The sequence below is a fragment of the Macrobrachium rosenbergii genome, chromosome 40 (assembly GCF_040412425.1).
Source record: "Macrobrachium rosenbergii isolate ZJJX-2024 chromosome 40, ASM4041242v1, whole genome shotgun sequence".
Lineage (NCBI taxonomy): Eukaryota > Metazoa > Arthropoda > Malacostraca > Decapoda > Palaemonidae > Macrobrachium > Macrobrachium rosenbergii.
The window spans coordinates 7,388,840-7,415,165 of record NC_089780.1 but is presented as its reverse complement, the minus strand read 5'-3'; the positions used below and the strand labels follow the sequence as shown (position 1 = coordinate 7,415,165).

General features: G+C 36.0%; 2 protein-coding genes across 2 annotated transcripts in view; both read left to right on the top strand.

The window, feature by feature from the left end:
• LOC136826100 (ephrin-A5-like) overlaps positions 1-18,966 on the top strand; it is a 68,190-nt gene extending 49,224 nt beyond the window's left edge. The window contains exons 2-8 of the mRNA XM_067083073.1: positions 12,277-12,421; positions 14,114-14,282; positions 15,017-15,148; positions 16,066-16,233; positions 16,514-16,686; positions 17,726-18,178; positions 18,454-18,966. Coding sequence (XP_066939174.1) covers positions 12,277-12,421; positions 14,114-14,282; positions 15,017-15,148; positions 16,066-16,233; positions 16,514-16,686; positions 17,726-17,878 — 940 coding nt within the window. The 3' untranslated portion in view covers positions 17,879-18,178; positions 18,454-18,966. The remainder of the gene's footprint in view (positions 1-12,276; positions 12,422-14,113; positions 14,283-15,016; positions 15,149-16,065; positions 16,234-16,513; positions 16,687-17,725; positions 18,179-18,453) is intronic.
• A 2,428-nt stretch (positions 18,967-21,394) lies between these two features.
• Positions 21,395-26,166, top strand: LOC136826088 (zinc finger protein OZF-like). Its single transcript, XM_067083057.1, has 2 exons — positions 21,395-21,621; positions 23,670-26,166. Exon 2 carries the CDS (start codon positions 24,587-24,589, stop codon positions 25,859-25,861), a length of 1,275 nt encoding a protein of 424 aa, XP_066939158.1. The 5' UTR covers positions 21,395-21,621; positions 23,670-24,586; the 3' UTR covers positions 25,862-26,166.
• The last annotated feature ends 160 nt before the right edge of the window (positions 26,167-26,326 follow it).

Below are 26,326 nucleotides of genomic sequence, written 5' to 3'. Positions count from 1 at the left end.
AGGGTGACAAATATTTGGGCTCGTCCGGTTGTTAAATAAAAAAAAAATAATCTTATGTTTTCCAAGATTAAAATTTTTTTCAGCCGTTTTCAACGGAATTTACAAGCGTTTTTTGTTTTTTTATAAATAAAAAATACTTGAATTTTCCAAGATTAATTTTTTTTTTCAATCGTTTTCAAAAAAATATTTATAAGCGCTTTGTGTTCATTTGGTTGATAAATTTTAAAATATTTATTTATTTAGTTTTCCAGGATTAAAAACTTGGTCTTGAATCGTTTTCAAAAAATATTTACGAGCGTTTTGTGTTGTTTTGGTGGATAAATTAATAAAAAAATTTTGAGTTTTCCAGGCCATTAAAACTAACATTCCCAAGTTGCTTTAAGAAATCATAAAATTTCCTCCAGGTTGTTCAGTTGTTGTTGCTATTCCCGTTGCTTGCTGTTGTTGCTTGAGTTGCTTTAAAACAAAGCCATAAAAACCTGTACACATCCTAAAACCCTCCGTTTTGCATCCACTTAAGAAAACGGCAGTAAAAAAAAATAGACATTTTGAATCCTCGAATCCAAATATTTTCTTTAGATAAGGCGGTTTCTAAAACACGACTTTGCGCGCCCGGCCAATGGCGCGCAATCTCTCATCCTCCCGGACAAGCGATGACGTAATCGCGAGCGATCAATCAGGGAGCGAGATGTCATCAAAAAGGCGGCGACGTCATTCCTCGCGGCGACCAATCGCGAGGCGGGGATTCTACGCTGTCGTCCAAACGGACCAATCAGCTTCTCGCGGATGCGGAGGGGGGCGGGGCGTCATCACACTTGGCTGCATTTGATGGAAGTTTAATAACCAACTTCTAAGTTGGTTGACTCCAGTGATTAATGAGACAGCGGCGTTTATGTAAGCATTCGCTCGAGGAATGTCCCCGCGGAGAGAGAGAGAGAGAGAGAGAGAGTTTAGACTGACGACTGGTGGTTCTTTCCCATCTCATACCAGGCTGTGGAATATTACTGTATATGTGACAGGTCTTTGAGGGGCATATCATTTCCTGGAGTTCAGATTTGCATTCCTGGTTCACACGGTCGCGGTAGCTCTCTCTCTCTCTCTCTCTCTCTCTCTCTCTATATATATATATATATATATATATATATATATATATATATATATATATATATATATATATATATATATATATATATATATATATATATATATATATATACAGTATATATTATATATCAGTGTGTATATATAATATATATATATATATATATATATATATATATATATATATATATATATATATATATATATATATATATATATATATATATATATTCATAAATATATGCAATTTATGTACACAGGATGTTGACGTCATCATGGATAAAAAATTCAGGCCATATTTTTACCCCAATTTTACCATCTCTCCGCTGGTAACAAGTAGGAAAAAATTACAGACAGAATATTGCCTTATTTTGCTAAATAATCCTTAGTTCAGACTTTTCTCAGTATTCAAGGTTAGTGGGTAAGGCTAGTGAATGTCAGTACTTAATAAATTTCTGTTATTTGCAACGATGGGTATGGTCAGAATCTGGTTGGGTGACCAGTAAGGAGTACCAGGGAAGGTAGTGAATTCGTACTGACATACTTGCTAGTAATGAAAAGAATATATACTGTATATATTATATATACATATATATAGAGAGAGTGATATTTATATATTTGTCTATTATAATATATAATGGTTATATATATATGTGTGTATATTATAATATATAATGGAGGCATATATATATATATATATATATATATATGTGTGTGTGTGTGTGTGTGTGTATGTATGTGTATGTATACATACACATACATACATATAAAGGAGAGCACCACAGCATCATGAACCTCTGTGTTCCTGTGTGTATGTGGATGTGAGTGTATGCGTCTGTGTGTATGAGAGAGAGAGAGAGAGAGAGAGAGAGAGCGCCCTGGAGAGTGTCCATATGCATATCTTTGTCATTAATTTTGCCTCTTATCTCCCCTTCCCAAAAGGCATTCTGGTAACTCAGCCCTCAAGCCTTATCTCGCGTCAGGCGTCAATCCTGAGTCTTGTTGCCCCTGACGTGTTTTTCTAGACTTGCAAATTGCTGCATTCAGTTCCATCTCCCTCTCTCTCTCCTTTTTTTTTTTTTTTTTTTTTACAAATAGGTAGACATATTGAAGTCCCCACTGCTCCCTCTTTATTTTTTCTCTCTCTCTCTCTCTCTCTCTCTCTCTCTCTCTCTCTCTCTCTCTCTCTCTTTACAAATAGATAGACGTATTAAGGTCGTGTAAAATGATTTTTTTTTTTTTTTACCTAGCCCCATATTTATTTTTCTCATCCGATCTCTCTCTCTCTCTCTCTCTCTCTCTCAGGTAAATATATTGAAGTCATTTAAAGTGTCTCATCCGCCTTCCCCAATATTTATTTTTACTCTCTCTCTCTCTCTCTCTCTCTCTCTCTCAGAAGTCTCTCTCTCTCTCTCTCTCTCTCTCTCTCTCTCTCTCTTACCAATAACAACAATGTTAGACGTATCATGTTTATCGCTTTTATCTTTAGATCTCTCTCTCTCTCTCTCTCTCTTCTCTCTCTCTCTCTCTCTCTCTCTCTCTCTCTCTCTACCAATAACAACAATGTCAGATATATCAAATCTCTCTTTTTCCTTACTCTGATGTTTTATCTTTTGGCTCTCTCTCTCTCTCTCTACAGATAACTCTCTCTCTCTCCTCTCTCTCTCTCTCTCTCTCTCTCTCTCTCTCTCTCTCTCTCTCTCTCTCTCTCTCTCTCTCTCTCTCAGTCGTGTAACTGATTTCATTTTTTTATTCCCACTTTCATTCCTACACAAAACGTACCAAGGTTACATTAAAAAATCAAATCTCTGTTCATCTGACTGTTCTCAGAGCGCTCGTGAATGCATCTCATTAAAAGCTTTGTTGTGTAACGTCTCAATCTATCACAGAATGTTCTCCCTTTTTATATTATTATTATTATTATTATTATTATTATTATTTTTATTTGGTCTTTTTAAGATATTTGTGATCAATATCTGGCTCTAACGGATTTTTAGGTTATGCATGAGAGTAATGTGCTTTTAAAAATTATTATTCTAATTCACTATTTCAAGATCAGAAAAATAATAAGTACAGTAAAAGTAAGTAAATGTTAAACAATTGTAGTGTCTGGCTAAGTTTCAGCGTCTGCAGAATTTGTTTCCTGTTGTGAACCTATGGAAACTTGTATTTTAATTATTGTTGTTATTTTAATTGGTATTTTTCAAGTTATTATTGTAGCATTAGCTATTTGACAGATTGTTCCTTCATTTAGACCCGGCTAGCTAATCAGATAAATGGAATTATATATATTGTGCTAGATAACCCAAAATATTAGTGTCCAACTTGAAGACTTCTTCTCCTTCTGTTGTAATGATATTGTGCGAGCATTAAAAAGCATCCTGGGCGTGTTCTTTACGGCATAATAGCTATGACTTGAAGCAGACGATTCAGAATTATAAAACAGATCCTGCAAGTGGACAACGAACGTCGCAAAACATCGCAAAATAATCTCTCGTTTATAGAGAACGCCTCCCATAAACATCGCTGCAGACGGAGTGATTTGTCCCCCTCACGAAGAGAAGACCAATTGTCCCAGGACGAACGGACCTTTTAAAGGCCTTTGCGACAGCACACCCACCCACCTGTATTACAATACAAGGACCACGCAATTTAACTCGTTTTTACCTCTCTTTATTTACGGTTAGAATAACAAGCTAGCGAGAGAAATACGCGGACACGAGTTCGCTCACAAGCGAAGAAGAAGAAGAAGAACCTCCACCGCATCTGGCGAGAAGTGTCCGGACCGAGATCAGATAATGGGAAAAAAACTTCATGAATAAACGCGCGGCCCAGCGAATGCTTTCCGTCAATGAGGACCAAATTGGATGTATCACTCCATGACAACCGGAGGTGATAAAAGCAGCGAGCAATTCATAGAAAAGCTTCAAATGCGGAGATGAATAAGACACTCGCAGTGCGCCTAATCCGCCCCTTTTGATATGCAAATGAGTCATGCTTCTCGGGTCGGGGGCGATCGCCGAAGTGTGTGAGTGCGTGTGTTTGCGCGTGTTTGTGTGTTTGCGGATTAAGATGGACCGTGCCGGTCGGACAGCCGACCTCTGAGTCTGAAGCCTTTGATGGATAACAGTTAACAGATATGGACGACATGAAGAGGAAATAGGTCTCAGAAACCATTGACGGATAACGATTAACGGATATGGGTGACATAAAGAGGAAAGAGCGGTCTCTGAAACCATTGACGGATAACGATTAACGGATATGGACGACATAAAGAGGAAAGAGCGGTCTCTGAAACCATTGACTAAAGAGGAAAGAGCGGTCTCTGAAACCATTGACTAAAGAGGAAAGAGCGGTCTCTGAAACCATTAACTAAAGAGGAAAGAGCGGTCTCTGAAACCATTGACGGATAACGTTTAACGGATATGGGTGACATAAAGAGGAAAGAGCGGTCTCTGAAACCATTGACAGATAACGATTAACGGATACGGACTACATAAAACGGAAAGAATGGTCTCAGAAACCATTGACGGATAACGATTACCGGATACGGACGACATAGAGAGGAAACAGCTGTCTCAGAAACCATTGACGGATAACGATTACCGGATACGGACGACATAAAGTGGAAGGAGCCGTCTCAGAAACCACTGACGGATAACGATTACCGGATACGGGCGACATATAAAAGAAAACAACGGTCTCTCAAACCAGGCGACCGGTTATCAGTCAAACCCTTAAAGGAACAAATTCATCCTCTTCATCTTAACTGGTCACAATGTTTGGTGGCTTGATTTGCTAATCGTCTCAGAGATGTCTGACCCTTTTCCCGTGTAACACCCGACACTCCACCCTGTCTTCATCCACTCTAAAGGCAGCAGTAAATGCAAAGACAGGGATTGCTAGATTTGGTGAGTTTTTATTCCCAAAATTGGCCTGTCCTAATTTAGGGGGTAGGATGTCGTTGGTCAAGGAAACAAGTCCAACTTATGATAACCTTTTTTGAATGGGTAAAGTGATAGAATGGTTTGTTTACCTTCAGAGAGAGAGAGAAAGAGAGAGAGAGAGAGAGAGAGAGAGAGAGAGAGAGAGAGAGAGAGAGAGAGAGAGAGAGAGACTCAAGCTTTCTTAATCTTACCTATTTCAAAAATTCCTACTTTGCATATGTGCGATTATTTTCTTGATCTTAATCGTGAAAATAATCTGGTAAAAAAGTTATATTTTGTATTGATATAAATTCTCTCAGTAACCTACACCTCTCTCTCTCTCTCTCTCTCTCTCTCTCTCTCTCTCTCTCTCTCTCTCTCTAAGATATCCACGCATAGCAGGTCATCCCCTTATAAATAAATGACCTGTAAAACCTCTCTCTCTCTCTCTCTCTCTCTCTCTCCAAGATATCCACGCATAGCAGGTCATCCCCCTTATAAATAAATGACCTGTAAAAACCTCTCTCTCTCTCTCTCTCTCTCTCTCTCTCTCTCTCTCTCTCTCTCTCTTAAAAACTTCTGTGCATAAATGCAATGCATCAGTAACCTCTCTCTCTCTCTCTCTCCAATTAAAAACTTCTGTACATAATTATCAGTACCCACACGGCCACTGCCCCCTCTCTCTCTCTCTCTCTCTCTCTCTCTCTCTCTCTCTCTCTCTCTCAAGACATCCCCGCATAGCAGGTCATCCCCCTCATAAATAGATGACCCCTGAAAAACTCTCTTTATAAATACCCGCGACCCGCGAGTTAATTAACCACTAAGACGCAAACAAATGCAGCCCATTGTACTCGGTATAATTTCCGCACCTCCTTTTTAATCTCTCCTCCTTCCACTTGGTGGAGATGACGTCACGGCAGGCGACGCGACCCTCCCTCAAACAAAAGGCGAGTGTCATGCGTCGCGGCGAAATGAATCGAGGACTATTTTGCGAAGACAAAAGCGAGGGGTTTCAGAGGTGGGGAAGAGGAGGAGTCTTTGGCCTGCTGGTAATTAAGTTGGATACTAACTCGGAAAATGTGTTTGTAATATTCGTTTATTATTTAGGGCGCTATTAACGATGGTGGTAGGGTGGGTGGGGGAGATAATATTGTTTTCGCTGTTAGTGTAGTATGGTGTTTTTAGAGTTCATTAAAAGATGTATAATGATATAATATTACAAGGATAAATGTGTATGTTTGAATGACATACACAATGACAGTTGTTGTAAAGTGTATATATTAATGACATACAGTTATTGTATGTATATATATATATATATATATATATATATATATATATATATATATATATACATATACTGATATATATAATATATATAAATATATATATATTTTTATATGTATATATATATAATTATATAAATACATATATATATATATATATATATATATATATATATATATATATATATATATATATATATTACAATTACTCAACACACCATTTTAATCCGGACCCATATCTTATCAAAACAACCCCAGATAGCAACAAAACAAAACGTACCCCCAACCACTTGACCCCGATTAACCAAATCCCCAAAATGCACCAGGCACAGTCACCCCCATGCAGACCACGGGAGAAAAATAAAGACATAAACAAGACTTAAGAAAAAAAAAAGTGCCTGAAAGAAACTTAAAGAAAAAAAAGTCCCAGTGGAAGACGAATGGACTTGGATGCTTGCACAAGCAGAAGACAAGTGGAATAAAGCAAGATAGTCCAGTTACCTCCTGTACGACAGCGGATTGCAAATGAGTCCGGCTCATGAATTCGGTCACAATGGGGCCCCGAGAATTCATTGGCCGAGAAAACGACCCTGTCCTATTAAGATATCTGGTGCGAGAGAGAGAGAGAGAGACTTATGTATGTGATTAAATTCGTGGCTGCAAACAGATACATGATTGAACGAAGGAAAAAAGGAAACTTGATGTATTTGCTTAATGCTTGTCTTCATTTATCAGCGGGAGAGAGAGAGAGAGAGAGAGAGAGAGAGAGAGAGAGAGAGAGAGAGAGAGCATGGTTGCAATAATAAGAGTGATTGAGAGGCAGAGAAAAACATTATATGTGATACACTTGCCTGATGTCTTGATCTTCATTTCTCAACGGAGAGAGAGAGAGAGCAAAAATATTAGTGACTGAGACACGGAGAGGAAAATTAAATGTGATACAGTTGCTTTATGTCTTTATCTTCATTTTCCAATGGAGAGAGAGAGAGAGAGAGAGGGAGGCTGACTCGCTCTCATTAACGACAAATGCTGCCTTCAGACAAAACCATTTGACCGACAGGCTTGACAAATAATCATCAGATTGCGGTGAATTTGTTATCCAGAATTCTGGATTTGCGCGAGCGAACTGAACTTGTTTTGTAAAAATCAACTTTTTTTTTTTTTCATTATTTTCAAGAATTTCCGAAGAATTCGTATAAAGTCAAACAAATTATTTGACCACTCAACCCTTTTTTGTTTTCAAGAATTTCTGAAGAATTCTTATAAATTCAGACACTTATTTAGACGTAATTTTTTTACCTAAAATAAAATAAACTTTCTATATACCTTTTCCTCATTCACTTTGCATAATATTGAAAATAATTAAAATTATTTTACCAATATGAATCTGCAGATCCAGATTCTGTGCCCTGAACCTCAACTCAGGTATATTGACAGAACGTTTTTCTTATTTCTTGTAAAAGGGTATTGTTCTGACACCAGTGGTGCTTCGGATCTTTCGTTCCTTCGTCGTATCTGTTGCATTTCTAACTTTTATTTTTTTTTATTTATATTTATAATTTTATTTATATCTATATTTTTATTTCTATTTTTATTTTTATTTATATCTATATTTTTATTTTTTATTTTATTTTTATTTATATCTATAATTTTATTTATTTATTTATTTATTTATTTAGAACTTTAGAACTAAGAGAGAGATCCTTTAATGAGAGAGAGAGAGAGAGAGAGAGACTTTGAGGTGTTGAATTAAAAGCTCTGAAAATAAAGATGAAATTATAATAAAATGAGCAGTAACAATACAATTCTATACAGTGTTTGAGTTATGATAACAGATAATACGTGGTAGAATACATTTGAATACATAGATATTGACGTCTGAGAACAAATATAATAATAATAATAATAATAATAATAATAATAATAATATCACCCATTCTTCATTCTACATAGAATGTTTGAGTTATGGCAATAGTATGGATGCATAGGTATGGATGTACTATAATAATAATAATAATAATAATAATAATAATAATAATAATAATAAAAATATCACCAATTCCTCATTCTACATAGAAATTTTGAGTTATGATATAGTATGGATACATAGATATGGATGCACGAGAACAAATATAATAATAATAATAATAATAATAATAATAATAATAATAATAATGCTATCATTCATTCCCATTCATTTCAAGATGACACAACCCGAAAATCAACAAATCTGCGATGCATCTCTTCATCCCTCCTTCGACTGAAGCTTTTGTGGCCGACGTTATTGTGGAGAAAAATGAGATGTCATTGTGCACGAAACATACAATAACTGCTATTGTTGCTGCATCGCAGTTGTTCTTGTTTTTTTGTCGATTTTTTGTCGCTGCGCAGGACTATAAAAGAAGCATGAAATCCATAGGACGTAATATTACCCGCACTACCGATATTTTCATATTTTGCCGTTGACGTATACATATCAATTCCGCCACGCGAAAAAAAGTATAGATTCTGTTTGCTTCTCTCTTGTCAGCTCAGCGGCCATTGTTGTTGTTTTCGCCGCTTTTGTTGTTTCTGCCACGGCCACTTTTGTATTTGGTGTTCGCGTGTTGTTGCTGCGCCCTGCCGAAACCAGGCCCTACCCTCTCCCCCCCCCTGCCGTGGCCCGGGAGACGATTGGGTCTAGACACATCACGGAAAAGAGAGAGGGAATGTTCGCTCTGTTACAGAAATGGGTTTTCCTCTTCTTCTTCTTCTTTGTGTTTTCTTCAGGAGCTGTCAGTTCTATTATGGGTACCTTTGGTCTTCCAGGTCTCGCACTTTGAGGAGGGGAAAATGTTAGAATGTTAATTTTGAGGAAATGTTAATTTGCTCATTTGGGGAAAACCTTTACCCTTTATTTTTGGGGTACTTTGTCCTTCCAGGCCAAAACAATTGGTCAATTATGAAAAATGTTAAACAGTTTTAATGGTTTGAGGAGGAAAATGTTAAAATGTTAATTTGTTTATCCGGGGAAAATGTTAAACAGTTCGTTTTCACACCGGCTGGTTTGAGGAGGAAAATGTTAAAATGTTAATTTGTTTATCCGGAGAAAATGTTAAACAGTTCGTTTTCACAACGGCTGGTTTGTGTAAAAAAATAATTGGAAGGTTTTCTTCATATCAGAACGATTGAAAAGTTCCTTATTGAAGCCATGTTTTTAAGTGTTGATTGACTACTGTGAGAGAGAGAGAGAGAGAGAGAGAGAGAGAGAGAGAGAGAGAGAGAGAGAGAGAGATTGAGCTTACGTCCTACTTTCGAACACTTGCTATCGAAACAATATATATTTTCAAGGCGTGAAGAAACCCCATCTGTTTACATTTCAGTCAAGTTTAAAAATTACAAAAAAAAAAAAAAAATTCGTCTAATTCCCAAAAATATTTCCATACTTTTCTTTCCCCAGATCCTTAAAAAAAACTTAAAAGATTTTTTTTAATTATCCCTTCAAGATATCAAAGAGAAAAAAAAAAAAATCCTTTTTCTCGCGGCCACCAGAAATCCCACGAAGCTTTGAGTGGAGAAGAAAGAAGAAGAAAGCTTTGAGTGAAGGAGAAGAAAGCTTTGAGTGAAGAAGAAGAAAGCTTTGAGTGAAGGAGAAGAAAGCTTTGAGTGAAGAAGAAGAAAGCTTCGAGTGAAGAAGAAGAAAGCTTCGAGTGAAGAAGAAGAAAGCTTTGATTAAAAAGAAGAAAGCTTTGAGTAAAAAAGAAGAAAGCTTTGAGTTAAGAAGAAGAAAGCTTTGAGTGGAAGAATAAAAAAGGAGAAAGGAGAAAGAAAATAAAGTAAAAATAAGAAGAAAAAAAGAAGAAGAAGCTTTGAGTGAAGAAGAAAAAAGAAGAAAGGCGAGAAAATAAGTAAAAAATAAGAAATAATCCCACGAAGCTTTGAGTTGAAGAAAAAAATACGAAAAAATCATTTCAAAATAAGAAGAAGAAGAAAAGCAGAAACCCCACGAAGCTTTGAGTAAAGAAGAAAGAAAGAAGAAACCCGAAAAAAGACGAAAACACGGAAAAAAGAAGAAGAAGAAAAGCCCAGCCATTGTTGCCAGAAAGAGCAAAAAGGCCCAATGGTGGTGATCCGATCACTGGAAGATACAACGGAGGTCGTGAACATGGCAGATCCCAATATGGCAACGATGCCATTGGCCACTCTGACCTTCCCCCGGAGAGATCTTTGTCATCTCTTTGTTCCACTTCTCTCTCTCTCTTCTCTCTCTCTCTCTCTCTCTCTCTCTCTCTCTCGGGTATGATGGTTTGAGTAAGGGCTTTGGGGTACCGTTAACAGGGAGGTATGTTGATGTGTCTGCATCTGTGATTTATTAAAGTTTCTAAATTATTTATATATATATATATATATATATATATATATATATATATATATATATATATATATGAGATATATAGAGAGAGAGAGAGAGAGAGAGAGAGAGAGAGAGAGAGAGAGAGGAGAGAGAGATAATCAACACACAATCACGTGTGGAACAGAAATCAATTTCTGATTCACATCAGGATCGAACCCAGCTCTTTCAATTGAGGGACTTGGGTTCGATCCTGATGTGAGTCAGAAATTTATATATATATATAGAGAGAGAAAGAGAGACAGACAGACAGAGAGACAGAGAGAGAGAGAGAGAGAGATTAGTACGACCAAAATCCAAAAATAGTCAGATATAAAATGCTTGTATAGTAACAGAGAGAGAGAGAGAGAGTTTTTTAAGCTGCAGGACTTCAATTTCAGTCTTTAAGTCCGAAGTCCTTCCGAGCCAAGGAACGAAAGAAAGTCGAAATCCTAAATCCTAAAAATCCTTACTCGGGACTCATATGATAAATTCAAGGAAACCTCGAATCCTACAGATGTTAAATTGTTGTAATTTGCTAGATGAAACAAATACAAATGAAACAAATGTTTTTTTGTTGCTTTGTTCATGTTGATTTGATTGTGTATTTGTCAGATTTATTTTGTTTATTTATGTAATAATTAGTTTGGTATAAGATCTGACTTTAGATAGAAGAGGGAAACGGGACAATGAATTTGTTTCAGATATTTATTTAAAAGTCAAAAGGAATAGATAAGATTTCTTCAATTTAACCCTTTTTGATTATTGATATGTAAATTTCTCTCTCTCTCTCTCTCTCTCTCTCTCTCTCTCTCTCTCTCTCTCTCTCTCTCTCTCTCTACGAAGCAATAGAAGAGATTTCTTCAATTTAACCTTTTAATTGTTTATTATGTAAGTTCTCTCTCTCTCTCTCTCTCTCTCTCTCTCTCTCTCTCTCTCTCTCTCTCTCTCTCTCTCTCTCTCTCTCTCTCTCTCTCTCTCTCTACAAGCAATAGAAAAGATTTCTTCAATTTAACCCTTTAATTGTTTATTATGTAAATCTCTCTCTCTCTCTCTCTCTCTCTCTCTCTCTCTCTCTCTCTCTCTCTCTCTAAGATTTCTTCCATTTACTCCTCTTCATTTTAACTATTTCAGCTCTTTCTTCTCTCTTCTTGTTACTCTCCCTCTCTTGTTTTATTTTGCGGTATAGACGGGCATTTTAATAAACAAAAAAAGCATCGATTTACTTTGCAAGATTTAAGACATTGTTTGCAAGATTTAAGACATAAACACTCATCCCTTAATTTCTCCCCCACTCGTTTATTTAAAATTCAATTCCTTTCACAGACGAGAGCCATCTCTTTGCCTCTCGTCTCTCCTGATAGAATATCAAATCAAACCTTTTTTTTACGCAACGCGATCTTCGCTTTTAAGGCAAAACATTAATGGATATCAATCAGCACTCGACGAATCAATCTGTGAGTTATTTATCATGAGAGATGTTTTGGCTGAGGGGCGGGAGGCCGGGGGAAGGAAAACTTTTTTTGTGCATCCCCGAAGTGAATCCGGTTTGTTTACAATCCTCACTCCTCTTCTTCTTGTCGTTGCGCTGCAGATTTCGGATCGACAACACGGACCACATCATCGACGTCAATAAGGGCAATAAGGAGTTCGAGTACGACCAGGTCAACATCATCTGCCCTGTTTACAGCGGAGAGGACACGAGCGAGGAGCTTATGGAGAAGTATATTATCTACAACGTGAGTAAGAGTGTTCAGTTCTCCCCGAGGCCAAGAGAGACAAGGTCTACCCAGTTGGGTGGAGTCGCCTCCCACCCGGGGTAACTACGTAGGCGATGACGTATCTTAGAGGTACCTGCTCGTTACGGCAATTCACCTGCTGACGCAGTAAGGGGGTAGACGAAGCTCCGCCTACAGTGGGGATTTTGGGGGAAGCGAGCAGACCTTCTCTCTCTCCTGGCCTTGGTTCTTTCTATATAAACATATTCATCGAGATGACGTTTTAAAAAAACTGATGAAAGCTTGAATAGCGTAGAAACATTCTCTACTGATTATGCAAGACTTGTTCCTCTATTTTTTATATATTAGTTGTTTGTAAAAGAAAAATATTGTGACAGCTTTCTCTGTCCGTCCGCACTTTTTCTGTCAACCCTCAGATCTTAAAAACTACTGAGGCTAGAGGGCTGCAAATTGGTATGTTGATCATCCACCCTCAAATCATCAAACATACCAAATTGCAGCCCTCTAGCCTCAGTAGTTTTTTAAAATTTTATTTAAGGTTAAAGTTAGCCATGATCATGCGTCTGGCAACGATATAGGACAGGCCACCACTGGGCCGTGGTTAAAGTTTCATGGGCCGCGGCTCATAAAGCATTATACCGAGACCACCGAAAGATAGATCGATTTTCGATGGCCTTGATTATACACTGACAGGAAACTCGATTGCGCCGAAGAAACTTCAGCTTATTTTTTACTTGTTTTTGTATTGAGACGTCGTGAGGAAAAGCAGTTCGAATTACATCACAAAGGATGATTTGGAAATGGCATATAGTAAGAATTTCCTTTCATCATCTAATTAATTTTACTTTATACTTATTTTCACAAATGAATTTGATTTAACTTTTTTGTCTATCGTTATGAATAAAATACCACAAAGAATTATGAAATTACTATGAGAAGGTATAGATATTAAGCTTTCTTTTATTCATTTTAATCATTATGAATAAGATATCAGATGAAAAATATGGTAGTATGGGAAGGTATAATCATCATCCAGAAACAATATGGAGCCGAGAAATCACACACCATCTCATTACTGTCACAAAGCGACTGTATTTCGCGATCGCTGTATTTTCTGTTATGAATTAATTAAAGGTTCATTTTCTTATTGATTATTTCATCCTGAATCAACTTATCAACCACAGTTCGTAAATAAACTCGAAACTGAACAAGTCAAAACTGCAATCGAGTTTTCTGTGCATCGTATAATCATGGCCACTGAAAATAGCACTATCTTTTGGTGGTCTCGGTATAATGCTGTATGAGCAGCGGCCCATGAAAGTTTAACCACGGCTCGGTGGTGGCCTGGCCTATGTCGTTGCCAGACGCACGATTATGGCTAACTTTAACCTTAAATAAAATGAAAACTACTGAGACTAGAGGGCTGCAATTTGGTATGTTTGATGATTGGAGGGTGGGTGATTAACATACCAATTTGCATCCCTCTAGCCTCAGTAATTTTTAAGATCTGAGGGCGGACAAAAAAAGTGCAGACAGAAAAAGTGCGGACGGACAGACAAAGCCGGCACAATAGTCTCCTTTTCAAAAACTAAAAATCATTTCAACTTCCCAATTTAAAAACACAATCGAATCAAATTCGCAAATGGCGAACCCTTTCCTCCACAATCTCCAACTCCATTCCATCCCCAACAGGTGAGCAAAGAGGAATACGACACCTGTCGCATCACCAACTCGTCGCCGAGGGTCATCGCCGTCTGCGACAAGCCGCGACGTGTCGTCTACTTCACAATCACCTTCAGGTCCTTCACGCCCCAACCTGGAGGTCTAGAATTCATCCCGGGCCAAGATTATTATTTCATTTGTGAGTCACCAAAGATCCTGTGTCGTTTAGATTGATATAATACTGGTTTAAAAACATTCAAGATATGTACTTGCAAAGGTTCACATGTCATATAAACAAAAAAGACATTTTTGTCTTGCTGACATAACATTTTCTGGTTATAGATACAAAGACATGTGTTTAATTATTATTTCATTTGTGAGTTACCAAAGATCCTATGTCATTTCGACTGAGGATAATCGTATTAAACAGGTTTAAATGCTTTTTACGTAATGTAGATACAGTGTTTTTCATGTCTTGTAAATATAAAAGACATTTGTGTCATGCTGACATAACATTGAGGTTATAGAAATAGAGACATGAATTTCTTATTCGTATGAAATGTGTCCACCAACTACAGGCATTCATACAAAGTATACAGTTATTCGTGTTACTTAGAAGTGAGGACACTTGTTTTTATAATATTTATGATATTGTAAGAAAAATATGAACTTATTAATACATATATGCGTTCAGTTCAGTATCTCACATTTTCCAAAACTTGTCTCTCAGTTTAGGAATTATTTTTAATATTATTATTGCCATTACTACTACTAATAGTAATAATATTAATCATATAAAGGACCTTCTAATGTGGCTATTAATAAGAATGGTCACCAATGAAGAAACTAGCACTATCAGCAGTGGTTGAACAATAATCTCAATACAGTACATTTCAAGAAAGAAATATAATACCTAAATATTTATCTTAACAGCCACCTCCAGCAAGGACGACCTGCACAGGCGCATTGGGGGTCGTTGTACTTCCCACCACATGAAGGTGATATTCAAAATCTGCTGCAGTCCGGAGCCCCAGAGTCCTAAGGAAGATGAGTCTCCTAATCAAGGTTAGAACTGTTATTTATTTATTTTTTTAACTTGTACGACCTCGTTCCCTTTTGTAGCCTGCTTTTGGGACAAATTCCTGTGGTACTGTCCTTCTCAGGAGCAGAATCCAGTGGTATTGTCCTTCTTATGAACAAAATCCAGTGGTATTGTCCTTATGAACACAATCCATGGGGTATTGTCCTTCTTATGAACAAAATCCAGTGGTATTGTCCTTCTTAGGAACAAAATCCAATGGTATTGTCCTTCTTTTGAACAAAATCCAGTGGTATTGTCCTTCTTATGAACAAAAATCCAGTGGTATTGTCCTTCTTATGAACAAAATCCAGTGGTATTGTCCTTCTTATGAACAAAATCTTATGGTATTGTCCTTATGAACAAAATACAGTGGTATTGTCCTTCTTATGAACAAAATACAGTGGTATTGTCCCTTCTTTTTATCCCCTGTTCCCCTTTCTGGCCATAGCCATGTTGACATTCCAAGAAAAATAACAAAAGTCAATCATAATGTATCTCTCTTCTTCTTTCGTCCCCACATTTTATTCTCAGGGGTTCAGGATTTTCTGTGCTTCAGAGAAAGATCTGGCGAGAGCCCTTCCGTCTCAGAAGCAGACCTGTCAATCTGTCAGAATATTATCTTCTGAGAAGCAGACTTGTCACAATATCTTCCGTCTCAAAGGAAGATCTGTCACAATGTCTTCTGTCCCAGAGGAAGATCTTGTCTCAGAGGCAGATCTGTCAAAGCATCTTCTGTCTCAAAAGCAAATCTGTTATTACCTTAATTTAAGATTGACAAATATCCACACACACTCTTTTTATCTCTTTAACATATCAGAGTCCTCAAGAAATAAAGAGATAGTTGAGATAGCTTTGTACACGTTCCCTATAAAAAAAAAATAACTTTTTCCACTTTCTGCAGATTCTGAGCCCCCAGAAGAAAGCAGCAGGGCAGCCTCATCGACGACTGCCTCAACAACTCAGAACACAACCCCTAAAACTACAACGGTTGTGGCCGTGACCACGGGGAACAGTTCGTACTATGAAATAGTAATAGACAGTGACGTGTACAGTACCACCAGAAAAACAGGTTAGTTTATTATTATTATTATTATTATTATTATTTATTATTATTATTATTATTATTATTATTATTAGATTTGAAATAAGTGATTATGTGTTTCAGTTCGATGCAGTTGTGAATTTATGTCATTTATACCTTTGTAAATATAGATTATAAATATCTATTAATTCGATGTAGACATACATCTCTGTATATGTATATAAACACATACATATATATATATATATATATATATATATATATATATATATATAAATTATTATTCTTCTTCTTCTTCTTCCTTTAGATTCACAGCCACCAGATCCCGGAGAGAACGAGATCGTACAAAAAGGAGAATTGGTTCCTGGTACCTCCTCGGCGCCAGCTGGCACCAGCAATTCTTTGTATATAGCATTTTCCTGTGCCCTCCTCTCGCTATTAATTCATGGGTTCGGCATTGAATTCATGCCGGTGGAAAGGGTGAGTTTAACAGTCAGTCAAAATCCCTTCTGTCAGTCTTGCTTAGATCTTCTCTGTCGTTGTAGCCTGTCGGTTAATCCAAACTCAATTCCGAGTCTGTATTTTTCAAGTTTAATCTCCAGAGATGCTCGTGTCGTTAGATAATTTGTTGGTCCAGTTGTTGGAGTTGCATAAACAGACCTTCAATTGTTTTTTGGCTTGGGAGATGATTGTCAATTCGAGGTGTGATTTAGCAAGATTATACCCTTTCTTCATGCGTAGCCTGTCTGATACTCCAAGCTCCATTTAGAGCCTGTATTTTTCAAGTTTAAATTCCAGAGATGCTCCTGCCATTAGATAATTAGTTGGTCCAGTTGTTGGAGTTGCATAAATCGACATTCATTTGTTTTTCCGCGTGGGAGATTACTGTGAATTCTAGGTGTGATTTAGCATGAAGAATGTACCCTTTCTTCACGAGCAGGCTCAGACTCACGTCACGCCTTATCATACCATTTCCTGGTGCACGGTCTCCCACACATAGCGTAACTGACCACCTTGCATTCAAAATGGCATGAAAAAATGTGTCTGGAATTTTATCTATGGTGGTATGCGAGAAAGCGTTTTTAGAAAGTCAGTATTGACTTGAAAGTGAAAGCTTTCTATGGTTGCATGTTTGGTTACGCTGTGGTATGATGTTATTATTTCTTTTTATCATTGTTTTTGTCTGAGTATTTTTCCACATTTTAGCTCAAATAGATACTGACAACCTTCTAAACGTTTACATGAAATAAATACTGGCTTTCTTATAAATGAAAATATTAGTTTGCAATCTAAATTGCCGTACTCTTGTCATTTAATGATATGGCAGCATATTCCTTTTTAAAGTATAATTAGAACTTGTTCTTGTTAAAAAACTGTCAAGTTTCACTTAGCAGACTTAGTCCTCTTAAAGTATGATTAAAACTTGTCCTTACTAAAATGTTGAATTTGTCTTTGCTGACATCTTAATCATTGATAATTCGCTGTAAAAATATCTGCTAACTTTTGTCTGCTCCCGCAGGTAAAAACGCCTGGATTGCAAAAACGAGAACTTCAGCGTCAGAGAGATAAGACTTCACTCCTCCTTTATACCCCCAAATCTCACCCAGTGCCTCTCGCTTTGATACCCCAGTGCCCAGCCCCCCTCCCTCTATATCTCCCCACACTGCCCTGAATGCCAAAGACCCACATTTTCTAGTCAAATTGGGGCAGTGTGGGAAGCTGATCAAGTGTGCTGTTCATATAAAGCTACGTCATATTGTTATGTGATTCGTATATAGAACCAAGTCTGTGTGGACTCTTCGGGATAATACAGGAGAAGAAGAAGAAGAAGAAGAAGAAGAAGAAGAAGAAGGAAAATTGCGCCAATACCAAGCTGTTTTGCTGGAAAATTGTGGTGGGAAGGAAGTGTATTTTGGCAAAAGCATTCGAGTGAACGGAGTATGGTTTTTTTGGAAAACGGAAGAATCACAAAGTAGGTGTTAAAAAACTCTTTATATTGAAATATAAATGAGCCTGTCATTGGTATAATCTGTTATTTAAAAGATAAATTGTCGATATTTTGGTAACTATTCTCTTAGATTGGTTCATATATTTTTATTTAATCAGTTATTTCAAAAGGTAAATTGTCAACATTTTTACTATTCTATTTGTTCATATTTTCTCATTTTAATCAGTTATTTAAAAGATGTATTATCATTAATTTTACAACTGTGTTACATTAGTTCAAATTTTTTTCTTTCATTTCAGAGCATATCACACTGAAGGAAGGAGTATGATTACAAAAGGAATATTTAAATGAAAAACGCCTCTCCAGGTGTTAATTACTCCAGTGTACCATTACCTGTCACAGGATAAGTAGGACATAAAAAATTAATAAACAAAATCCTTCCAGAAAAGATTAATGCAAAAATCAACAACTAAAAGTACCTTCTCTGTGCCATCATTTTGAAGCAGCTGAATAATAATCATATACGTGTATTAGCATCGTATAAATAAACAGACGTTATTGAAGGTTTATTTCTAAAATATCAAGAATCGTGATCTGTTATTTTTTTGGCGCCTGTTAACGAAAGAATTGTCAATTTCAGTTCCTCTGCCAAAATGCTACTATAAGATTTCCGCATTTCCTTCAGGAGCGAGAAGCAAGTCTTCTCGAGTCGACTGGATTCCTGAAAAGTCCATTTCAAAATGGTTCGTCTCCTTTTTTTTTTTTATTGAATCTGTACTTGTGCATCCAACATATTGCTAATTATATATATACACGCGTCTTTTATTATCCTTATTCCCTTATTTAAGTTGCATGAAGGAAACTTCAGATTTACTTTGTAAGAGAAGAGGAGAAGGACGAGAGGCTGACACTGAAGTCTTGACAAAAGAAAGATTTTGTTCAGGCAAGATTTGTACTGGTGATCATGGAAGGTTAACGCTGCCAGGTGTACGATTTCTTCTGTGTCACTCTAAATCAATATGTATCTAACAAATATGTAACGACAAAATGTCTATACATGTTATTTTCTATAAATTGATGACTGAATTTGCTTTGAAACTAGACAAAAATTTGAAGTTCCTTTCAAAGTTAATAACATGATGTACGATTCATATCTGTTGTTAACTGGCAACGGTAAATGAACTGTTGTCTGTTAACCCGAGTATTGTGTTTACGATTACTGTGGATAAGTGAAATGAGCTGCCCTCGTTTTGAATGCTCAGGTTAAATATGCTGTTTAAAACTGTATTAACAAAGACAGAAAGTGCATCGTAAGTCTGAGGAGAATTAAAACTTTTTCTCTCAGTAAGCTTACCATGGCGAATTGGAGACTGGTTTAGCAATGATACCAGTCGAAAATATAACAACAAAAATGAAGGATTTTAATAAAACAGACAATAAACCATTTTGTTACATCGAAGAAAAGACATTGTGGTTTTATTTCCAAATCTTTACCGCCACTATTTCAAGACAAGGACGATTTCCTGGAGGTTACGTCACACCACAGGTAGGTTAAACTTGTGCAAACTCATATCCCTAAGACCTAATCGAGGTCAGGTTTGGTCATCCTATTGTACAAAGACATCCTCAAAGTCATTTTTCTTCGTTTTAGACAAAAAGATGGAAACTTTTGCTGAGATAATTGCATAAACAAGTTAAATGAAGTTTTACTAATGTTTTAAGATTAGAATGTGGATGGAGAGTGATATTATTTTTTAGTAAATTGGTCAGTATGAGAATTTATACATATTTCAGGAATTATTCGTGGAATAAACTAATGAAAAGCAAAGTGAAAATTACCGTCTATTGCATATTCTAGCAACAGTTAATGAGTTCAAACTTATTATGTAAGTCCTGTTTAGCACAATTCAGGTCCCCCAAATGACTGAGCCTAGAATGCAAACAGAAAATAGTATCATTAGTTACATTTAGACGAGAAAAAAGAATGAGCCGAAACGTGTGAATTACTTCAACTGTGGTCAATATTAATATTACAAAGCTTTAATAGACGACGGAAATACCGAAATTTCTTTTAGTTATCCAATAAAATATCCCATTTTCTTTTATTTGGAATTGAAGTCGTTTTCTTTAACGGGAGATGATCTTGAAATCACCGCAATGTTCATTGAAAAAATATTACTAAATAATATAGAAATCTCCATTTTAAGATTTTTTATTTATTTCAATCGTGTGTGTGTGTGTGCCTATTTGTGATGGAGATGCTGAAATTTCCCCACTCATATATTTTTACAGATTAAGTCTTGGTAAATATTCATCAGAGTTTAGGACGTTTATAAAAGAATGGCTATTGTTTTAGATATTCATAATAAATAAATTATTAAACAGATGAATGTGTCTTGATTTAAGTGGACTAGAACTCAATGTGAATTATACTGAAAACGAAAGCTAGTTTTGAAAGTTACCAATATATATATATATATATATATATATATATATATATATATATATATATATATAGTATCCTATATATAAAGAGAGAGAGAGAGAGATCTGCAAAAGAATTTAAAGAAAAGAATAAGGAAGAACTCAGAAAAGGCCTTATAGCCCTCAAAATTATGAATTATTATAAATTAAACTATTTGACAGACAGAAATCTCTTGGCTGGAACCATTATAATTCCACCCAAAGTTTACTGAATAAAATTCGAAACTAAACATACAAGTATTTTGCTGGACAGTAGAGTAATGTTTGCAGAAATTGTCAGAGTTATTTAAAGAAAAGGATTATATAAAAAGTAATAATATAAACGCATGCAGAGTATTAACAGTAATGATTAGAGTGAAACCATTCAGAGAATATATAGGACTGCTTTGGCTTGTATATAAAAGGAAAGAAAGGGACAACAAATATATATAAAAAATGAAAAATAAAAGGAAAGCTTCATCAGTTTTATTATATTTCATGATAATGTTTTATTTAAGAAAATGAATGATATAAAATGAATGCACGTTGAGCATTAAGACAGTAATGATTAAAGTGAAGCCTTAATGGAAACGGGACTGTTTTTGGTTTATAGAAAAGGAAGAAAAGGACAGTAAACATAGAAAAAAATGAAATATAAAAAGAAAAATCCAGTATTTTTATTATATTTCCTAGTAGGTTTAACTGCGGTAAAAATAACAGACTAAAAACAAGAAAAAAAAGAAAAGAAACGCTGCCATGATTGCTACCAGACGACTCCAACGTAAGAAGAAGAAGAAGAAGAATTGTAAACAAACGCGTTTGTGTAAATTGTGTTTACTTGACGTAAACGTCAACGGTCCAAAAATTATTATTAAATAATTTAATATGAAATCTGACCTACACTGGAGATCAGGATGTCATAGACGAATTAAAGGCTGCGTAAATGAGTGAGTGAACTTATGGCTGACACGTAAACAGCGAGAGATTAAGCCAAGGCCAATTTGGTAATATATATCTTTTATATTTTTGCTGTTAATTGATGTAATTTTGTATAATTATTGTGAGATCAAATTTAATTTATTGATTCACTGACACTAGTAGTGGATTGATGTGGTTAGGTTACCCAGAAAGGTTGTCTATAGAAGTGCAGGTTAGAATTATTTTCTGCTTGAAACACTAATTATATATATATATATATATATATATATATATATATATATATATATATATGTATATATATATATATATATATATATATATATATGTATATATATATATATATATATATATATATATATATTTTATATATATATATATATATATATATATATATATATATATGTATGTAATACTAATGATATTAATAGATTATTAATAGATTATCCTTTCTTTACTGTACAGTACGAGTATCAGTCTTGGAATAGATAATAGGCCTGAATCGTAGGTATAAACGGACGTTAATTGATGTTATAACGTCTTTGTGTAGTGAAGTTGAAGACAGATTATGTATAAGTTAACTACCTAATCATTTTTAAGGGTTATTACACAAAACACCTAAAGTTTAAGACATATAAGTTAACTACCTAATCGTTTTTAAGGGTTATTACACAAAACACCTAATGTTTAAGACAGATCTCTTGTATGTGTGACAAAGGGAAGCAGACCTATCAATTAATGTCATCTATAACATTTGATATGTGTATAGGCTATTGCATCAGGAGGAATGGTGAAATGTGCAAAAAACAGATAAAACATTTGTGAAAATATATGGCTCATGAACATGCACCAATCGCACACACCAAAAAATAATGAAAATGTGCCTACAATGATTAGAGTGATACATTCTAACCTAACATAACCGGGCTTAGGACATAGGTTCCTACCTGGCAGGGGAGGGGGTGGCAGATTCCTCCCATAACTGTATGGTAATGGTATTAGAAGGGTAAGTTCGAACCTCTCCTAACCTAGCCTAGCCTAGGATGCCGGATTGCACTCTGCTCTGGCTTACTGGGCGCCCTTTAAACTTAGCCAAAAGAGTTTAACAGTTGTATTTTACATGGTCGCACCCAACCCTAACCTTGTGCCTTGATGCTGTACCAGTCAAAGTGGCGAGTATTCTGCAGTTGGTGTAGCGGGAGAAGAGCTGAACTTTTCCAAGCATCTGTTTTGCAAGTACCAGATTTCCTACTATTTCTTAGTTACTTAAGGGAATTGATTATCTTCTATTAAGGTTACAAATTGTTGATTTCGTAAGTAGAGGCATTGCTCAGCGTTTCTCGAGCAAACTGGGACAAATATGCCGGAATTTTGAAAGAGAGGTTCTTCCCGGAACTCATAAGCTTCCTTGCAGGAATTTATCGCTGTTACTCATATATCAGATCTAGTTAGCTGAACAGATGAAGCGCTGGAGTAAGTTCTGCTAGGGAACCTGATATTAAAGATTTACTTTATGTTAGCTGTCACCTCTAACCTCAAATCAGTGCATGAGTCTGATTCAAGCCTCATCAAGTGTAAAAGTATGGTCCTTTACTTTGACATCTTGTGCACTTCTCGTCATTTTGTAATAATTTACTAGTCTTTTGTTCCATCTGAGTATTAAACATTATTATTATTATTAAGTACTTTAATGGAACCATTAAGAAAAGTTGCCAGACTATTTTAGGACTTAGACAAAGGGTTTGTTGCTTAAATTAGAATTTTATAACTGAACAAAGTGAAAGCAGTTGGACAGTCAGCAGAGAAGAGATCAAAGGGAATGAATGAAATTTACAAAGTCGAAAACAGTCCAGCTGGGACTGAAGGAACTTTACAGAAACCATTTAGTATCATTACAGTTTGCCATACAAGGCACAAAAACAGATAGCTGAGTACTGAGGTGATAGACTTTGATAAGGTAGTGGTTTGTATCTACAGAACAAATATATATTGTAAAATAAAATATAAATATATTTCACACTTTTGTTCCACAGTACTGAAATTGTTTTCGCAGTTTGCAATTCCACCCTATTGAAATGTCATCGGCTTTCATTTCATATGTGGTCTTCTATTTCAGGTGATGGCAAAGTGATGGAAAGGAGTTCTTTTGGCTGCTGCTTTTAGAAACACGGACACAAGACTGATGTTGTTGATATGGAGTAATACAATGGATGGTGTATTTATGCATCTAAGTACAAATATGTAATGACAAAATAGCATTAGTAACACTGAGAAGGGGTAAAATATCATCAGACTATTTGAAGGTTTACAAATGTCACAGTTGGGGGAAAGTTTCTGTGCTGTGAAGTTATTTAATACTGTATTGTTCTACGTGATCGGATAATATTTATTGTAAACTATGCCCCACTTTCCATGTGACTCTGCATAAGTGATTAGAATGAATTGAATATGTGTAAAAGTACGTACTGAAACCAGTCATTTATTATTATTGTACATGGGAACTATGAATTAACCAAAAAGTTTATTTTAGCTTCAGGTTTTTGTCATTTAAAATAACTGAAGACCTTAAATACTTATGATTCTTGTGTATTCATTTGGAAGAGAGCACAATATTAATAGAATGGAATCTCTAGTAAGGATGAGACTTTGATTTTATATTTATAGTGAAAAATAGTCTCATGTCACTGAGATAGTGGTGTGTATTTAAATGTCTCTGGTGTCATATAAAGAGATTTTAGGGATAAGGCTCGGTAATTTAATGTTCTTAGTGGACCCATGACGAGTCATTAATACGTATTTGGCCTAAGCTGTTCATTTTTCCATTGATGTAACTATCTCAAGAAAGGGGTTTTTACATGAAAGATCACAAATCTGTGGTTGTATAGTATTTAGGATGGATATAAAAACTAACATGTAAAGACTCCCATTAGGAAACAAGAATATTTAAAGATAAACGTTTGGTTCAGATATCAAGCGTAGAATTTAGTATAGTGTACACAGTACTGTAGACACATTTGATTGCATTTCTGAAATATGAGAATATATGTTGAAAAGACATCCACCTCTATGGAAAGTAGAGAAGTAAATAAACAAAAGACACAAATCACCTGTACCAAAGCCAGCAGCAGAGAAAAGTCATCAGTGTGTGAAAATTACAAAGACTCGCGTAGGGACTCGAAGGTGGCTAGCCCCATGGAGAGAAACACAAAAGAAGATCCACGCATCTGTCAAGAATTTGGAGAGGTGTTCAGTGAAAATGGCATTCTCGATGTTCGCAAGAGAGTTCAGAAAGAAAGGAAGTCATTCGACTGTCAGGAATGCGGGAGGAAATTTAACCGTGGGTCTCACCTCACCTGCCATATCAGAATCCACACAGGTGAAAAGCCATTCGTGTGTCCGGAATGTGGGAAAAAGTTTGGGTGGAAAGTTAATCTTACCGAACATATGAGAACTCATACCGGTGAAAAGCCGTTTCTGTGCCAAGAGTGTGGGAAAGGGTTTGGCTACAAAAGTGATTTGACCCACCATATGAGGACACACACAGGAGAGAAGCCGTTTGTTTGTCAGGAATGTGGGAAAAAGTTCAAACAGAAAGTTCATCTTAATGAGCATAAGAAAACTCACACGGGAGAAAAGCCCTATCTCTGTCAAGAATGTGGGAAGCAGTTTGGTTACAAAAGTGTATTAATTCATCACATGCGAACTCACACAGGAGAAAAACCGTTTTCCTGTCAGGAATGCGGCAAAACATTTGGGCGGAAATTCTACCTAACAGCCCACATGAGAAGTCATACAGGAGAAAAGCCCTTTTCTTGCGAAGAATGTGGGAAACAGTATGGACGGAAGTTTCATCTTACTGCGCACATGAGAACACATTCAGGTGAAAAGGGCCTTCACTACCAAAATACGAAAATGCATAAGGAACACCGAAAGCTGCGTGACAGACAGCAGTCCCCTGATTCACCTAAAAGCAGAGAGAGTCCTTCTGCAATGGAGATTGGGACTGGGGACACTTCAGATGATGATATTGATACGAGAATCCATTCCAAAGAAAAGTCACATCACTCACACAGAAAAATTCATGGAAATGAAGAGTCAGCAAGCCACAAGAACCGCCAAAAAATGTGTGGAATGCAAGACGCTCCTGATTTACTCGAAAGCAAAGAAAATCCATCTGCTTTAGACTCTGATAGTGGGGAAAGTTCAGAAGGTTATATTAATATTCCTGTGAAAGTGGAAATAAAAGAAGAATTTACCCCTTGTGAGATGAATGGGGTGGTGTATATTAAAGAAGAACCATTTGTGTAGCGTAGAACAGGGAAGTCTGGAGGTATTCCTCTGAAAAATACAGAACATGACCACCGATACTCTTTTTTAGAGACGTAATATTAATAGTTATAGAGAATCGTTTCCATATTTTCCAGACATTGGGGATGTAGATGAAGTACTTGTTACAACCTTATATACTGTATTATTGAGTAGTAATACTGCAGAAGAGACCAATCATTACCTGTTGTTAATATAAAGCGTTGGTAGCTGTGAACACTGAATTTTTTTAACATTTGTTTTTAATAAATATGAATTATTCTTCATATAATAAAGGCCTGATTTAACCTGGATATTCATTTTTACCAATACTAAGGACCCATTCTTTAGAGCAGCCTTTAACTGACAGGACTGGACTTCAGCGTGTTCAGTGAGTAGATGCAGCTTATTACAACTTGACATCCAGCGCCTTCATTGACAGTTCCTAATGTTTTATCGCAAGCTTGT